At 41.4% G+C, this 18653-nt stretch overlaps 1 protein-coding gene across 2 annotated transcripts in view; it reads left to right on the top strand.

Annotated features, from left to right (window-relative positions):
• LOC140487778 (tRNA (32-2'-O)-methyltransferase regulator THADA) overlaps positions 1 to 18653 on the top strand; it is a 295012-nt gene that overhangs the window by 204328 nt on the left and 72031 nt on the right. For both annotated transcript variants that reach the window (XM_072587028.1, XM_072587029.1), the window contains exons 20-22: positions 85 to 282; positions 17141 to 17291; positions 17577 to 17820. In XM_072587028.1, coding sequence (XP_072443129.1) covers positions 85 to 282; positions 17141 to 17291; positions 17577 to 17820 — 593 coding nt within the window. The remainder of the gene's footprint in view (positions 1 to 84; positions 283 to 17140; positions 17292 to 17576; positions 17821 to 18653) is intronic.

The raw sequence follows: 18653 nt of genomic DNA, 5'->3' as shown, positions 1-18653 counted from the left end.
TAACCAGCCTAAACCTCCTGATACATTAAGCATTGTTCTTAAATCAACTGTTTGTGACTTATTTCTCTTTCTGTTTATATCCAGGGCTTGTCAGGTCTGCGGGGCCCTCGGAGCAGTTCGATTACCAGGAGGGCAGCTGGCTTGCCGATGCTGTTACTGTGTGTTGTGGCTGGAGAAGACAGTGAGACAAAACCTCTACTCCATTATTGCATGAAGACATTACTAGATATTGCCAACACTCCTCTGTCCAGTGACTGGGATCAGACAATTGATCTCCCTCAGGTCAGTATCAACAGTCACTATATATGGAAGCTAGTGGAGAGTACTGTGAGTTAAGGGCAGCGTGTCAAGATAGTTGAAAGTGGGTAGTGGAACCCAACAGGATGTTGTCCTTGGACCTTACTTGATAACTCTGAGTATTAGTGATTTTAATACAAGAGTAAGTAGTGCCAAACTTGCAAGTTATCAAAGTTTTCGGTATGGTTATTTTTTTAGTCCAAAGTTGATAAGTTGGACAATGTTAAAAGTTGTCAAATGGAATTCAGTGTCAATGAGAGTGAAGAGGAGGCCTAGTTTTGTAAGGATGCAAAGGGATCTGGGGAACTGGTTTACATAGAACATAGAACAGTACAGCACAGAACAGATCCTTCGGCCCATGATATTGTGCTGAGCATTTATCTCAAAGAACAAAGAATCTTAACAGCCCTCCAAGCCTTTGCTGATCCAGATCCTCTGTCTAAACCTGCAGCCTATTTTCTAAGGATCTGTATCATTTGCTCCCTGCCCACTCTTGTATCTGTCTAGATACATCTTAAATGTTCCTGCCCCAACCACCTCCACTGACAACGCATTTCAGGCACCCATCCTCACTCACCCCACCAAGCCTTATCATTCCATAGGCTGCTACCATAAAGTTCATAGATTTTTGTTGAATTCAAATTCCACCTCTGCTACAAATACGTGGGATTCAAACCCATGTCTCCAAAACATTATCTCAGTCTCTGGATTAACAGTCCAGCAATGAAATCGCTAAACCATCACCTCCCTTTTTGGCTATTTGACAGACTGGATCCAAAACTGGCTTAGTGGCTGGAGGCAGAGAGTGCTGTTTGAAGGGTGTTCTTTTGAGACTGAAGCCAGTGTCCAGAGCCATACTGAAAGTTCAATGATGAGGCCTTTGCTGTTTGTGGTGTCCATAAAAGACTTAGAAACAATATGGGAAGCTTTATCAACAATTCCACAGGATGACACACAAATTCCAGGTGTGATAAATAGTGTTGCGAAGTTCAGTAGAGTACTTGCAGTTTGAGAGGCAGGAGGTTAGAATCTGGTGTTTGTAAAGTGCTGGGGGGGGTGGGGGTATAACATTGTGTGGTCATTTTAAAAGATTGTCTGCTTTTTCAGTTTTTCGAGATTTAAAATGGATGTCTGTGAGCAGCAGCTTCAAAGTTTGCAAGTACACAGAGAGCACCCAAATTGAAACATTTGTATTGAAAGGCCATACAGTTAGCAGGCCAAGTAGCAAGTTTTAACAAGACAACTGGCTTTTGAATTTAGCCAATCAGTTTGAACCAGATACCAAATATCTAAGTCTGTTGGTTTTGACAACATAGGACCAATCCTGTTGTAAAAAATATTAATATGTTATCATGAGTATAAAAAGAAGAGGGCATTTGGATAAAGATCCTAGAGCTAATTGCCATCAGAGATATTGGCCCTTGGCTGGCTCTCATAGCCTCCTCTATGCCTTAGAGAAAGCACCATCTTAATAACAGTGGTACCACTGTCACAACTAGTTAATATTGCTAACAGAATAAGTCATGGAGAAGGCACAAACTATTCAAGAAGACAAATAACCTGGCTGTAATTTCGAGAGACTAAATTTTTTTTCATTTATATGAGTGGGACTTTTATTTAGTTGGAACAGCATACCATTAAAATCTTCCTTTATTCAGGAATAGTTAGTAGTTAGAAAGGTTTTATTCAGTTTGTTAATAGTTTAGTCAATTTGTTCACTGTTGAGTTAGATTAATAAATTGTTACTTATCGATTTTAAAGTGAATGTCAAGGATTAATATTTATTAACCACTAGAAGTTGCTGAAAAGCAGGCTACATCACTTTTCACGCACCTTTTACAAAGTATGGAGTGTGGTGCTCCTCTTTGGGAATTTCAGTTTTAGTTCTCAGAGGATCATCAACTTTCCTTTTAAACAGATTGGGGGCTCGTCCAGGATTTGGAGTATCAAAGGTTCCAGCAAATTTAAGCAGACTTCAGGATTAATGTCCTAGATCTTTAAATAAAACTTAAGTGAGAAGTGGAAAATCTGTTTAATTTCAATTGATTATTGTTGGTTCAATCGAAAGTGGGGAAATGGCTCTTAATATTAGTAAAGAGGATCTGGGGGGTTGAAGATGCTTCCCAAGTTTGCCAAGAAATTTTAGAAAGACAGAAAAAGGTGACACTTGTAGAATTAGCAAACAGGCTGAAATTCATTGAGGAAAACGAAGCATACTAACGGGAGGATGAGGTAACCATGCTGACCAGGGAAGTCAGTGATAGCATAAAAGCGAAAGAGAAAGCATATAATGTGGCGAAGAGCAGTGGGAAGCCTACAAAGACTAACAGAGGACAAAAAGAATGAAGTAAGGAGGGAAAAGATCAAATAGGAGGGTAAACTAGCCAGTAATATTAGGAAATATTGCAAGAATTTCTTTAGATATATAAAGGGAAAAAGAGAGGCAAAAGTGGATATTGGGCCACTGGAAAATAATGCTGGAGGAGTAGTGATGGAGAACAAAGAAATGGCTAAGGAATTGAAGAAGTACTTTGCATTAGTCTTCACAGTAGAAGACAGGAGTAATATCCCAAAAAGTCAAGAGAGTTGGGGGGGAGGGGGGTGGGGAGCAGAGGTGGGGGTGGGGTAGGCGATCTGAGAAGAAGGTACTAGAAAAACTGAAAGTGGATAAATCACCTGGACCAGGTGGGCTACACCCTTGGGTTCTGAAGGGGATAGATGAAAAGATGGTAGAGGCTTTCGTAGTGATCTTTCAGGTTTCACTGGAGTCAGGGAGGTCCTAGATGACTGGAAAATCACTAATGCAACCCCCCTGTTTAAGAAGGGAGTAAGGCCTTAAGGTGGGAAATTATAGGCCGATTAGCCTGACCTTGGTCGTTGGTAAGATTTGAGTCCATTGTGAAGGATGAGATTTCTGAATACTTGGAACTGCCTGGTAAAATAGGGCAAAGTCAGCATCATCAAGGGGAGGGCATGCCTGACAAATCTGTTAGAATTCTTTGAGGTGGTAATGAGCAGGTTAGACCAAGGAGAGCCAATGGATGTTATCCATCTGGACTTACAGAATAGTGAACGGCCTGGACAGAGTGGACATTGGGAGGGTGTTTCCATTGGTAGTAGAGATGATGACCCAAGGGCACAGCCTTAGAATAAAGGGAAGACCCTTTAGAATGGAGATAAGGAGAAACTTATTTTGCCAGAGAGTGGTGAATCTTTGGAATTCTTTCACACAGAAGGCTGTGGAGGCCTATTCATTAATTATATTTAAAACAGAAATAGATAAGTTCTTGATTGCCAGGGGGATCAAGGGTTACAGGGAGAATGCGGGAAAATGATATTGATAAACCTATCAGATATGATTGGATGACAGAGCAGACTTGATGGGCCAAATGGCCAAATTTCTGCTCCTCTGTCTAATGGTCTTATGGATAATAAGAGAGCTGAAGTTATAATGGAGTTAGCCAAGCATTTAGGTATTTCAGAAAAACAGTAAAGTGCACTGGGGTTAGAGAAAATTAAATTGCAACAAAGACAATTTGGAGTTTGAAAGAATGAAACAAAGCAACTTTGACAGATGGTTGGGAGAATTAAAGTTAGAAAGGACATATGAGGTCCTCAGAGGTATTATTCTGCTGGAGAAGTTTAAAACTCACTTCCAGAAGCGATAAGAACCCATATTGAGGAACAGAAAGTTAAACCAGCAAGAAGGGCCGCAGAGACAGCGGGTAAATATGCATTAGTGTGTAAATCAAAATCTAGCTTCCGACAGCAATTTCATTCCATGAGGGATAGAAATTGAGAAAGAGGGGGATCCTTGAATGAAAACAAAAAGTAGATCAGACTGGGAACCACATGATAAAAGAAACTCAAGAGGCTGGAAAAGAGGTGAAAGATCTCAGATGTTTTCACTGCAATAAGGTGGGACACACAAAGTCAAAGAGCTGGTAGTTTAAGAAAAACGCTAGGAAAAAGGATGTAGTAAAAGATGCTAAACCGGTGGGATTAGTTAAGGCAGTGAAGGAGATATCGAGAGAGGTCGAGGAGCTGCAGGAGAGTGCCTAGTCACGAGCTAGATAGTAAAGATAGTGCTTGATCTTTTCAAAACATCATCTGTGGGTAAGATTTATTCAGGTATAACAGGGGGAATAGGTAAAGAAGTTAAAATATTGAGAGATATGGGAGTTAATCTGTCTCTCATAATAAGAGATGAAAATATTTGCACTCCTTCTGAAATATTGCCTGAGAGAGTGGTAATCTGTGGAATAAATGGAGAGAGGAGCTGTGTGCCTTTCTGTAAGATAAGGCTAGACAGTTCAATCAAGACTACGGAAGTGATAGTGGGAGTGATGGAAAACTTGGCTATTCTAGGAATCCAGTTTATTCTTGGAAACAATATAGCTGGATTACAGGTGGGAGTGAAGCCCATTGTAGTAGAAAAGCCAAAAGAAAACCAGGGAATTAAGGAGTTTTTAAAAATCCTGAAATTTTTCCAGACTGTGTGGTGACATGCTCCCACAGCCATAAGTTAAAACAAGAGAAAACAAAAGAAGGAGTTGTGGTCTAGTTAGCTGACACTCTGTTTGAGATGGTAAAGGCAAAACCTAAGCATGTAGAGGATCAGGCAGAGGTGGTTAATTCTGAAAGATTAATGAATTTACAGTAGAAAGATGAGACTATGAAGGATTTATATAATGAAGCCTATTCTGAAAAGGAATCAGAATGTATTCCAGATGGTATTGCCTTAAGGATAACATCTTAAGGCGGAATGGAAACCTTTTATCAGGTATGTCATGTGAACATGCTGAAGTATTACTATGACAGGGAAAGTGAACTAGAGAAACAGGTATTAGTTAGTGCCACTCAGAGTAAGGAATCGAATCCAGATGATTTGGATTTTGATGTACATCAGAATAAATTGACGAATGAGGAAGTCCTCAAGGAATGGGATAGGGTAGTGAGCTTTCTGTCCCAGCAACAGAGAACTAAATTGAAAGACTTGTTACCATGTTCTGAGGACCTATGTCGAAATGGAATAGGAAGGACTAATGCCATAGTATGACATATGGGGGTGACGTAGGGAATGCTGTTCTGATAAAACCAACACCCCTACAGGCTTAATCCTCTCAAAGCAATGCAGGTTCAGAAGGAAGTGGAAGCGATGCTCCATGAGGACATCGTAGAGATGAGTCAAAGTGAATGGATTTTTCTGATCATGTTGGTTACCAAACCTGATGGTACTCAATGATTAAGCATAGATTATCAAAGGTCAGTCATACCCAATTCATACCCAAATCATACTCAATTCCAAGGCTGGAGGAATGTATGGAAAAAGTAGGACAAGCCACTTACATCATAAAGTTGGACTTACTTCATGGTTACTGAAAAGTAACTTTGTCGGAGAGAGAGCTTTTGTAACCCCAAATGAGCAATATCAATTTAAAATAATGCCCTTTGGATGAAAAATGCATCATCTATTTTTCAAAGGCTAATGAACAGAGTTGTTGCAGGATTAACTAATTGCGCCATCTATATAGATGGCTTAATGATCTTTAGCCATTTGTAGAAAGATTGCATGGAACATTTGGTGGAGCTCTTTGACAGATTCTGGAAAGCAATGTTGGTCATAAACTTGGCAAAAACAGAATTTGCAAACGCGAAAGTAGACATTCTTAGGGCCCAACGTCATATACAGACTGAAAACATTGAGGAAGGTGACGACGAAAGCCATCGAGATATTCCCAAGACCAACATCAAAGAAGGAAGTGCTACGACTTTTAGGAATGATCAGATTCTACAAGAAATTTGTACCTAACGTTAGTAATGTAGTGGCGCCGTTGACAAATATGTTTTTTAAAAAGTACAAAATTTCTGTGGACAGAACAATGCCAGGAGGCATTTGAGAATTTAAAAGCAGTGTTAACCACCACACCAGTTTTACCCACAGTAGATTGTTTGAAACCCTTCAAAGTCACTATCCATGCAAGCAATGTAGGTGTTGGAACCGTGTTGTTGCAAGAGAATGATTGTGGAATTGAAAGGCTAATCTGTTATTTTTGGAAAAAAAACCTCAATATTCACCAGAAAAAATATTCAACCATTGAAAAAGAGTTATTGAGTTGGTAATGGTCTTACAACATTTTGATATTTATGTTGCAAACGATGCATCAGAGACGATTGTGTAATCCAATCACAATCCGTTGGCATTTCTGGAAAGTCTTTCCGTCAAGAACACCAGCTTTTTCTCATTGGAGCCTCATGTTACAACCATTTTGTTTACAGATTTTACATGTTGTAGTTCATGAAAATATTAATACAGATGCCTTATCGTAAGTTTAAAAGAAAATTGCTTATAAAAGATAGAAACGGTAATGTTCAATGTTATATATAAAATAATAGATAGAGTATAAAACGTGTAACTCTACCTTAATTAGCTATGGATCTAGTAATAGAATTGAGTTAAGGTTTTGAAGAGAAAGAAGAAAAATGAAGCTATCTTCTCATAATGATGGTTCTTTATTTGCTGAGTGGGTAGGTGTTGCAAAGTTGGGGAGAGTACTTGTAGATTAGGAGGCAGGAAGTTAGAATTTGATGTTCGTAAAATGCTAGGGTGGAAAGCATTGCATGGGCCCTTTAAAAGATTGTGTCCTTTTTCTGTGTTTAGACATTTAAAATGGATGTCAGTGAGCAGCAGCTTGGAAGTTTGCAAATATATAGAGAGCACCTGAATTAAAACATTTGTATTGAAAGGCTGTACAGTTAACAGGCCAAGGATAGAACATAGAACAGTACAGGTCCTTCAGCCCATGATGTTGTGCCGACCATTGTTCCTCATGTATGCACCCTCAAATTTCTGTGACCATATGCATGTCCAGCAGTCTCTTAAATATCCCCAATGACCTCGCTTCCACAACTGCTGCTGGCAACGCATTCCATGCTCTCACAACTCTCTGTGTAAAGAACCCGCCTCTGACATCCCCTCTATACTTTCCTCCAACCAGCTTAAAACTATGAACCTTCGTGTTAACAATTTCTGCCCTGGGAAATAGTCTCTGGCTATCAACTCTATCTATGCCTCTCATTATCTTGTACACCTCAATTAGGTCCCCTCTCCTCCTTTTTTCCAATGGAAAAAGTCCGAGTTCAGTCAACCTCTCTTCATAAGATAAGCCCTCTGTTCCAGGCAGCATCCTGGTAAACCTCCTCTGAACCCTCTGCAAAGCATCCACATCTTTCCTATAATAGGGCAACCATAACTGGACACAGTATTCCAAGTGCAGTCTAACCAAAGTTTTATAGAGCTGCAAAAAGATCTCACGGCTCTTAAACTCAATCCCCCTGTTAATGAAAGCCAAATCATCATATGCTTTCTTAACAACCTTGTCCACTTGGGTTGCAATTTTAAGGGATCACCAAGATCCCGCTGTTCCTCCACACTGCCAGGAATCCTGTCTTTAATCCTGTACTCAACTTTCAAGTTCGACCTTCCAAAATGCATCACTTCGCAGTTTTCCAGGTTGAACTCCATCTGCCACCTTTCAGCCCATCTCTGCATCCTGTCAAAGTCCCGCTGCAGCCTACAACAGCACTCTATACTGTCAGTGACACCTCCCACCTTTGTGTCGTCTGCAAACTTGCTAACCCATCCTTCAGTCTCCTCATCCAAGTCATTAATAAAAATTACAAAGAGTAGAGGCCCAAGAACAGAGTCCTGTGGAACACCACTCACCACTGACTTCCAGGCAGAATACTTTCCTTCCACTACCACTCGCTGTCTTCTGTCGACCAGCCAATTCTGTATCTAGACAGCTAAATTTCCCTGTATCCCATTCCTCCTGACCTTTTGAACCATGGGGAACCGTATCAAATGCCTTGCTGAAGTCCATATGCACCACATCCACCGCTCAACCCTCATCAACTTGTCTAGTAACTTCCTCAAAGAACTCAATAAGATTTGTGAGGCATGACCTGCCCCTCACAAAGCCGTGCTGACTGCATTTAATCAAGCCATGCTCTTCCGGATGGTCATAAATCCTATCCCTCAGAATCCTTTCTAACACCTTGCAGACAACACTTGTGAGACTGACTGGTCTGTAATTGCCGGGGATTTCCCTATTTCCTTTCTTGAAGAGAGGAATTACATTTGCCTCCCTCCAGTCCTCACGTATGAATCCAGTGGAGAGCGGGGATGTAAAGATCTTCACAAGCAGCGAAGCAATCACATTTCTCGCTTCCCAAAGCAGCCTAGGACAAATCTGGTCTGGCCCTGGCGACTTGTCAATCTTCATGTTTGTCAAAATTTTCAGCACATCAGCTTCCTCAATCTCTATCCGTTCCAGCATGCTTACCTGCTCCTCAATGGTTTCATTCACTACAAGGTCCTTTTCTTTAGTAAAGACAGAAGCAAAAAACTCATTTAGGGCTTCCCCTACCTCCTCAGACTCTATACACAAGTTCCCTATGCTATCCCTGATCGGCCCTACTCTTTCTTTGATCATTCTCTTATTCCTCACATAAGTGTAAAATGCCTTTGGATTCTCCCTAATCCTTCCTGTCAAGCCTTTTTCGTGCCCCCTCCTGGCTCTCCTCAGACCATTTTTGAGCTCCTTCCTCGCCTGCCTGTAATCCTCTAGAGCTAGCAAGACCCTTGCTTCCTTCACCTTACGTAAGCTGCCTTCTTTCTTTTGACGAGAAGCTCCTCTGCTCTCGTCATCCAAGGTTCCTTTATCTTACCCCTTCTTGCCTGTCTCAGAGGAACACATTTATGCATCACTCGCAACAACTGTTCCTTAAACAGTCTCTACATGTCTATAGTGCCCTTTCCATGGAACAATTGCTCCCAGTCCGTGCTTCCCAACTCCCGTCTGATAGCATCATAGTTTCCTTTTCCCCAATTAAATATCCTCCCATTGTGCCTGCTTCTCTCCTACTCCATAGCTATGTAGAATGTGAGGCAGTTGTGGTTACTATCACCAAAATGCTCTCCCACCGCAAGATCTGACACTTACCCCGGCTCATTACCAAGCACCAAGTCCAAACGGCCCCTCCCCTCGTCGGCCTGTCAACGTACTGAGTTAGGAAACCCTCCTGGACACACCTTACAAAAACAGCTCCTTCCAAACCATCTGCTCGAAGGAGGTTCCAATCAATTTTGGGAAAGTTAAAGTCACCTATTACAACAACCCTACTACATTCACACTTTTCCAAAACCTGCTGACCTATACTTTCTTCAATCTCCCTGCTGCTATTGGGGGGCCTGTAGTAAACCCCTAATGAGGTGACTGCTCCCTTACTGTTCCTAATTTCCACCCATACTGACTCAGGAGGCAGACCCTCCTCGACAATGGTAACTTCTGTAGCTGTGATACCCTCTCTGATTAGCAGTGCTACACCCCCTCCTCTTTTTCCCCTCTCCCTATTCTTTTTAAATGTTCTAAACCCTGGAACATCCAGCAACCATTCCTGCCCCTGAGAAACCCACATCTCTGTTATGGCCACAACATCATAGCACCAGGTACTGATCCATGCTCTAAGCTCATCACTTTTATTCCTGATACTCCTTGCATTAAAGCAAACACACTTTAACCGATCCCTTGGTTCTTTCCCTGGAAATTCCTTCCCACTGGCTGCGCTACCTCTTGCTATTGTCTCATCTCCATCAACTCTCACCACCGGTATATAGCTCAGGTTCCCACCCCTCCGCCATACTAGTTTAAACCCTCCTGAACCACTCGAGCAAACCTTCTACCCAGGACATTGGTCCCTTTCCAGTTCAGGTGCAACCTGTCCTTCATGTACAGGTCCCACCTTCCCCAGAAGGCATCCCAATTATCTACATATCTGAAGCCCTCCCTCCGACACCAGCTGTGCAGCCACATGTTAAGCTGCGCCCACTCCCTATTCTTCGCCTCGCTATCTCGTGGCACCGGTAGTAAACCTGAGAACACTGTTCGTCCTGCACTGCAGCTTCCACCCTAACTCCCTGAAATCACTTTTTATATCCTCAATCTTTTTTCCTGGCTATATCATTGGTGCCAATATACATGGTCCCTTACTTTCCTTCCCAGCAGCCCCTCTGGTCCGCGTCACTTCCGCCGCTCCTCCCGCTCCTACTGTGGAGGAAAAACACTGCTGGCCACTACCGGTAAGTAATTTTAAAAATCTCCCTTGCCTTAGCTGTAGCCTTCCTGGTTCGCCTTACCTCTGCTGCTGCTCCCACTCAAAAAAAAAGCAGCAGGTATTTTTTTCACCAAGACAACAGGCTTTTGAATTTAACCAATCAGTTTGAACCAGGTACTTAGATACCAAAAATCTATTAAAGTCTGATTGTTTTGACAACATAGGGCCAATCCTTGTTGTAAGAAACATTGAAATGTCATCACGGTTATAAAAAGGGTGTAGGTGGACAAAGATCCGAGAGCTAGCTGCCATCCGCCAGGTCTAACAGCCCTCAGAGAGTGAGAATCGCTGGCTCCCACAGCTTCCTCTATGTTTTAGAGAAAGCACGGTGGCACATTGGTTAGCACTGCTGCCTCACAGCGCCAGAGATCAGGGTTCAGTTCCTGCCTCAGGCAACTGAACCCTGTGTGGAGTTTGCACGTTCTCCCCATGTCTGCATGGGTTTCCTCTGGAGGCTCCGGTTTCCTCCCACAGTCCAAAAATGTGCAGGTTAGGTGAAATGGCCATGCTAAATTACCCGTAGTGTTAGGTGATAGGGTAAATGTAGAGGAATGGGTCTGGGTGGGTTGCTCTTCGGGGGGGTCAATGTGGACTTGTTGGGCCGAAGGGCCTGTTTCCACACTGTAAGTAATCTAATCTAAGTAATCTAATCTAATCTAAATAACAACGGTACCAATGGCACAACTATTCCTCACAGAATAAATGATGGAGAAGGCGTAGAACATTCTGGAAGATACATAACCTGACTGTGAAACTAAATACTTTTTTTTAAATTCTTGTGAGTGGGACTTATATTTATTGGAACAGCATATCATTAGAATTTTGCTTTATTCAGGTATAGTTAAGTAGTCAGAAGTGTTTTATACAGTTTGTTAATAGTTTAGTTGATTTGTTTACTGTTAGAATTGATAAATAAATTGTTACTTGTTAATTTTAAAATGAGTGTCAGGGATTTATTTTATATAACCATTAGACGTTGCTGAAGAGCGGGTTACATCATTTTCACACTCCTTTTACAGATTAAAGGGCAAGGCACTCCTCTTTGGGTATTTTGGTTTTAGTGCTCCGAGGGATGGGGGGCAGTCAACCTCCACCTTATAACAATAGCAAGGAGGAAAGCTTTAGATTACAGAACAATATAGACGGGCTTGAGGGAGTTGAACACTGGCAAATGAAGTTTAATCCTGAAAAATATGAAGTGATACATTTTGAGAGGACTAAGAAGTCAAGGAATACATGAATAGTCGAATATTGGCGATACAGAGGATCAGCATGTTCATGTCCATAGATCTTTGAAGACAGCAGGACAGGTGGATAAGGTAGTTAAGAAGGCACATGGAATTCTTGCCTTCAATAGTTAAAGAATAGAATAGAAAGCAGGGAGGCTATGATACAGCTGTACAGAACATTGGTGTAGCCGCTGCTGGAACACTGTGTGCAGTTCTGGTCACTAGACTATAGTGATTTCACTGGAGAGGGTACAGAGGAGATCCACAAGGATATTGCCTGGGCTGAGGCATTTCAGTTTTGAAGAGAGGCTGGATGGGTTTGGGTTGTTTTGTTTGGAGCAGAGAAATCTGAAGTAGAGTGGGACGAGATTGATGTCTACAAGATTTAGGGGCAAGGAAAGGGTTGATGGTTGAGGAGGGGTCAGAATTTGCGCAGAATATTTTTCTTTGCATCTAGAGGGTGGTGGGTATCTAGAAACTTCTGTTTGACAGGTTGATAGAGGCGAGAACCAACAAAACATTTCAAAAGTATTTTGGTGATCAGTTGAAATGCTATACCATGTAGTGCTGTGGGTCAAGTGCTGGGAAATGGGATGAGAGAGAAATAGGTGTCTGATGACTGGCATGGGCAGGATGGGCCAAAAGGCCCCTTTCTATGCTGTAATACACTGACACAATCCATACTCTGTCTTCTGCACCTAACTAATTCATAACCAGGTCAGTAGTTTTCTTCAGTCCCAGTTTTTTCTCGCATTTTTTTATTGTAGACTGTCAAGCTTAGGCAGTAGAACACAAAGATTATTTACTTACACAATTTTGAAAGAAGAGATTCCCGTTTTCATAGTGCTTGACTGCCGATGAGGCAAGTTTGAAGTATTTGCTGCCTGTTATATAGGAAAAGTGGGAGCCAGTTAGCCAATAACAAGTTCCCATAAATAGCAATGTGATAGTGACCAGATATTCAGTTTTCTAATGCCAGTTGAGGAATGCATATTGGCACAGACACGAAGGAGAACTCTCCTCTTCGGTAGTGCAAATTAGAATAGAAAGAGATCAAAACTTGACAGAATGATGGGCGGTGGAATTTCAGGGTTAAAACCGGGGTGGGGGGGGAAGAAAGGTGTAATTATTCAAGATGAAGTTGAATAAGTAAATGAAGCAAAAGGAAATAAATTATCACAAAATAGTTACAGCACACGAACAGGCTGTTCAATCTGTCATATTTCTGCCAGGTTTCTGCACTAGTAATTGAGGTTGTCCCACTCCCCTGTCTTTTAACCATCACCTTGCAATTTGTTTCTCACGATCAGCCAAATACCTTTGGAAAATCAGTCACAATTAAATCTAGTTCAAAATCCACGCCAGGTTATACTCCAACAGGATTATTTGGAAGTACCAGCTTTCGGGGCGCTGCTCCTTCATCAGGTAGCAAGTGGGGCAAGGTCATAGGACACAGAATTTATAGTACAAGGTGAAAGCATCAATAGCTGTTGCGACATATTGAACAAACCTAGATTGCTGTTACATCTTTAATCACCTACAATATGTTGTAGGTTTCGCTTCATTAATATGTAATTCCCGGAACTTCTTTCAACTCACATTCCCAAGTTAACTTAAGGTTTAAAAAAAACCTCACCTACATCACCAAGAATCTTACCATTAGCCCAGTACTTTGCATTTCTGTTGCTCCTTCCAAAGTGAATTACCTCGCACTTTTCCACATTAAACTCCATTTGCCACCTCTCAGCCCAGCTCTGCAGCTTATGTTTGTCCCTTTGTAACCTGTAATATCCTACAGCACTGTCCATAACTCCACCGACCTTAGTTTCATCCACAAATTTACTAACCCTCCTTCTACGCCTTCATCCAGATCATTTATAAAAATGACAAACAGCAGTGGCCCCAAAACACATCCTTGCGGTACACCACAAGTAACTGAACTCCAGTGTGAACATTTCCCATCAACCACCATCCTCTGTCTTCTTTCAGCTCGGCAATATCTTATCTAAACCGCTAAATCACCCTCAATCCCATGCCTCCATATTTTGTGCAATAGCCTACCGTGGGGAACCTTATCAAACACCTTACTGAAATTAATATACAACACATCAACCACTTTACCCTCATCCACCTGTTTGGTCACCATCTCAAAGAACTCAATAAGGTTTGTGAGGCATGACCTACCCTTCACAAAACCGTGTTGACTATCCTGAATCAACTTCTTCCTTTCTAGATGATTATAAATTCTATCTCCTATAGCCTTTTCCAACCCTTTACCCACAGCCGAAGTAAGGCTCACTGGTCTATAATTACCAGGGTTGTTGCTACTCCCCTTCTTGAACAAAAGGACAACATTTGCTATCCTCCAGTCTTCTGGCACTATTCCATTGTAGACAATGATGACATAAAGATCAAAGCCATAGGCTGTACAATCTCTTTGGTTTCCCAGAGAATCCTAGAATAAATCCTATCCGGCCCAGGGGACTTATCTATTTTTACAGTTTCCAGAATTGCTAATACCTCCTTTTGAACCTCAATCCCATCTCATCTAGTAACCTGTGTCTCAATATTCTCCTCGACAACGTTGTCTTTGTCCAATGATCCGCCCCACTAGCAACATGACGAAGGAGCAGTGCTTCGAAAGCTTGTACTTCCAAATAAACCTGTTAGACTATAACTTGGTGTTTTGTGATTCTTAACTTTGTCCACCTCAGTCAACACCGGCACCTTAACCCCACAATTAAACCTGTCAACAGACCCTGCTATTTTATCAGTGTCCTATTTCTTGGTGAACAGTAATATAAGACACGCCAATTATTCTAATATTCCACAGAATCTGGAAGTATATATAACTTGCTTTAATTGTTAATGATTCCAAATCCACTCCCCAACTATATATTTACTATTTACATGTTATTAGAAGATTTCTGTGCTTGCTTTATGTTAATTTCTATTCTATTATATTCTCACTTACAGTCATAGAGGTTTACAGCCTGGAAACAGGCCCTTTGGCCCAACTTGTTCACACTGCCCAGTGTTCACAATATAAATTAGTCCCATTTGCCTGTGTTTGGTCCATATCCCTCCACACCTATCCCATCCATGTACCTGTCCAAATGTTGTGTAAATGACAAAATTATACTCATTTCCACCACTACCTTTGGCAGCCCATTCCAGACATTCACCGTCCTCTGCGTGAAAAAATTGCCCCTTTCGTCTCACCTTAAACCTATCCTATGCCTTCTAACTTTAGACTACCCTACCTTGTGAAAACGTTGTCAGCTATCTACCTTATCTATGATGTGGAGGAGCCAGTGTTGGACTGGAGTGGACAAAGTCAAAAGTCACACAATTCCAGGTTATAGTCCAGCAGCTTTATTTGAGATCGCCAGCTTTCTGCTCTTTTGTCACGTGATGAAGGAGCGGTGGTCTGAAAGTTTCTGATTTCAAGTAAACCTGTTGGACGAAAACCTGGTGTTTTGTGACTTCTGAATTTTTACCTTATCTATGCCTCTCATGATTTTATAGACCTCTATAAGGTCTCCTCTCAGTCCCCTGTTCTCCAGGGAAAATAAGTCCCAGCCTAACAAGACATCACAACTCCTGTACTCAGTGCTCTGATGAAACCAAGCATGCTGCAAGAAAGCCTTTACTACTCTGTCTGCCTGTGACTCCATTTTCTCAGAGCTATGAACCTGTACCCCTAGATCCCTTTGTTCTATAACACTCCCATTGACTGTGTAAGTCCTGCCCTAGTTTGCTTTATTAAAATGCAGCACCTCGCATTTGTCTTAAACTCCATCTGCCATTCCTGAGCCCATTGACCTGGTTGATCAAAATCTGGCTGCATTCCAGATAACCTCTTTTATGTCAACTATACCACCAATCCTTGTGTCATCCACAAACTTATTAACCATACCTCCTAAATTATCATGCAAGTTATTTATATTGATGATGAAAAACAGTGGACCCAGCATTGGTCACACGCCACTTTGTCAATATTATTTTCCTCTTCACTTCTCCTCGCAGTTTAATGTGTTTGCTCTGGTTCTCATGTGAAGAATTTACCTGACATGCATCATATTCTCTGACTTCATCATCATCCAAGGGTTCCTGGCTTTGGCTTCGGGAGATTTCATTCTTGTGGAAATTGTGCAGTTTGTACCTGAAACATCGCCTGAAAAATCAACAATTTTTTCATTAGTTTTTCAGTCAATCTCTTTAAAAGCTTCTTCATCAATGAGCATAAAATGGCTGTTTTGTTATTGTTGGGTTTATCTCAATACTTTTTTTGGATAAGCGTGTAACTTTTTCAGTTCTCTAGTTCTGCTGCATCACCTCTGTATCTGAGGATGATCGGGTCAGTAGCTCCCAATTTCCATTTGTACTTTTGTTCCTCAGTATCCTGAGATGTATCTCACTTGCTGCTGGTAGCAAGTCAACTTTAATCATAGTGTAACATTGTATCTGTTACCACCCTTTATTAATTACAACCAGTGCATCTGTTACCACCCTTTATTAATTGTTAAATGTCTCACTTAGGTCCCTTTCCAAAATATCTGGCAATATTTTCTTAATGAAGGTGAAAAAAAGATACTAACTTGGTGCCGTATCCAAGTCCCCTGTCTGCAAATGTAAGTTCCCTTTAAAGTCTCAAAGAGAATCCAATTTCCACTTGCTACTCTTTTACTGTTTACATGTCTATAGAAAACATGTCTGTAGACAAGTTTTGTATATCATGTCAACTGTATTCCCAACTTGCCAAAACCTGTCCACAAACTATAAGACACAAGTCAAGAGTGCTATAAAATACAACCCACATACCTGAATCCATGCAGCCCCCCAAGAAGCAAGATACCATTCAGAGTAAAACAGCCCATTTACAAGATGCACTGTAGCAACTCAACAAGTCTCCTTCAACAGCACCTTCTAAATCTACAACCTCTACCAATTAAAAGTACAAAAGTAACAAATGCATGGGAGCACCACCACCTGCATGGTTCCTTCCCAAACACACACCTACATGACTTGGAAATACCACTCCTTCACTGTTGCTGAGTCATAATCTTGGAACTCCCTTCCCAACAGCATTGTGGATGTCTCTACACCAGATGGACTGCAATGGTTCAGAAGATGTTTCACCAATGACATTCCCAATTACAATTAAGGATGGATAATATGCTATTCTTGCCAGCAGTGCACAGAGCCCATGAACAAAGAAAAAGAAATAAAATGTAACAGCTTCCAGGGATAGTATTACAGGCCTGATTGCAATATAAAATTCCATTGCCTTTCATGTAGAATAACAGAAATCCAGGACTATGATGTATCCTAGAAGTTAAATGAAGTTCTGTAATTTCTCTTCCTGATATTCCTTTTGCTCTCTTGTTAAGCATTGGCCTGATTCTGGCTGTTTGTCTGATGATTATGTTTTCCAGGTTTGTTCAATCCATACATTAAAAACGTTGACTCAGAGTTCAGTTCTGGGATCTGCTGTATTAACATACACCAGCAACATGGCTACCCTATGCTTGCGAGGGCTCAGCTCTGCATCCTGGGCCATGCGCAATGCAGCTATTCAACTTCTCAGTGAGTTTTATGCCATTCTTTTCTCTTTGGAATCCTTCTGTTCAGACTCTTTCATTTTCCTCTTGCTGTCCCTTCTTTCTCTGCTGTCATTTGGCTACCTTGTCTCATTTCTTCTTCCTCTTCCCGTTTCCCTGCCCTCAGTCATTTCCTTGTCCTGCATGCTTGTCCCGGGCTCTTTGTTTCCCCAGCTTGCATGGCTTCCTTTATTTCCCTCTGCTTTCCTCTTTCTTCTTCAATACTGTGTGGTAATAACATTGCCATGGATTTGTGTCTCCTTCCTCACAGGTACTTTAACCTGTCGTGTGTTGGGTAAGAAGTGTAGTGGAGATGACTCCACGTGGAGCGGGGTGACGGCGTGCACATTCTTCTTGCACTACCCAGAATTGAAGAGTCTTCTCCTCAAAGAGCTGTATAATGCAACAAGTCAAGATTCTGCCCCTGTGGGAGGGCATCTTCAGCTCTACCCTTCGCTCCATTCCATTCTCAGCCTGTTGGCGAAACTCCAACCAAGTGTAAATGACACAAATGGGTAAGGCAGAGAGATGTTTACCAATGGATAAAATACTTTAATATATATGAACTCTCCCACAATTCTGATAAATCTAGTGGTTATTTACCTTTGTAATTTCAGGGACTTGATGGTTATGAGCCAGTATAAATACAGTTGTTGCATGGCATAGATCAGCCATAATCTTTTGAATGGTGGGGCAGGGTTGAGGGGCTGAATGGCCTACCCCTGCTCCTATTTTTTATTTCTTTCAGCACAAAATGCTATTAGTAACTGTATTAAGTACATATTTACTTGATCATGTACCACGTGACGTGTGAAGCTATCAACACTTTTTGAATTTATCTCAAAAGGTTCCCGATTCTAGACTAGCTTTTTCCGAATGGTTCATATCTCCTCTAAGTTGCCCTGAACTATCACCAACCTCTGTACAAATAATGGAGGTTCTAAAATACCCAACTCGTTACCAAAGAAGGCATGGGAGAGATCGCTGCATGCAGCATCACAACCTACATCATTAAACAACAACAATCTCTCAGAATGGGATTGGGATTAGGAACCTCTGAATCAGAAGCTGCCCAGCATTTTTGATTTCCCCAATTTCCATTCCAGCTTCGGGTTTTATCTTTCACTGGTTGAAAACCATGCTTCTGTGCTCATTGTATTTTTCCGACATCAGCGTTACTCCTCACATATAAGACCTCATGATGTCTCTGACTCTGCATCATCAAATGTTTTTAGCACAGAACGCAAATTTAATAAATGACCTCTGAGTAAACGATCCTCTAGGAAATAGTGGTCGTAACGTATTGGAATTTAATATTAAGCTTGAGTATAAGAATCTTGCTGTGTTT

The sequence above is a fragment of the Chiloscyllium punctatum genome, chromosome 17 (genome assembly GCF_047496795.1).
Source record: "Chiloscyllium punctatum isolate Juve2018m chromosome 17, sChiPun1.3, whole genome shotgun sequence".
NCBI lineage: Eukaryota > Metazoa > Chordata > Chondrichthyes > Orectolobiformes > Hemiscylliidae > Chiloscyllium > Chiloscyllium punctatum.
Note: the sequence above shows the minus strand (reverse complement) of the source record. Positions and strands in the feature narration are given on the sequence as shown.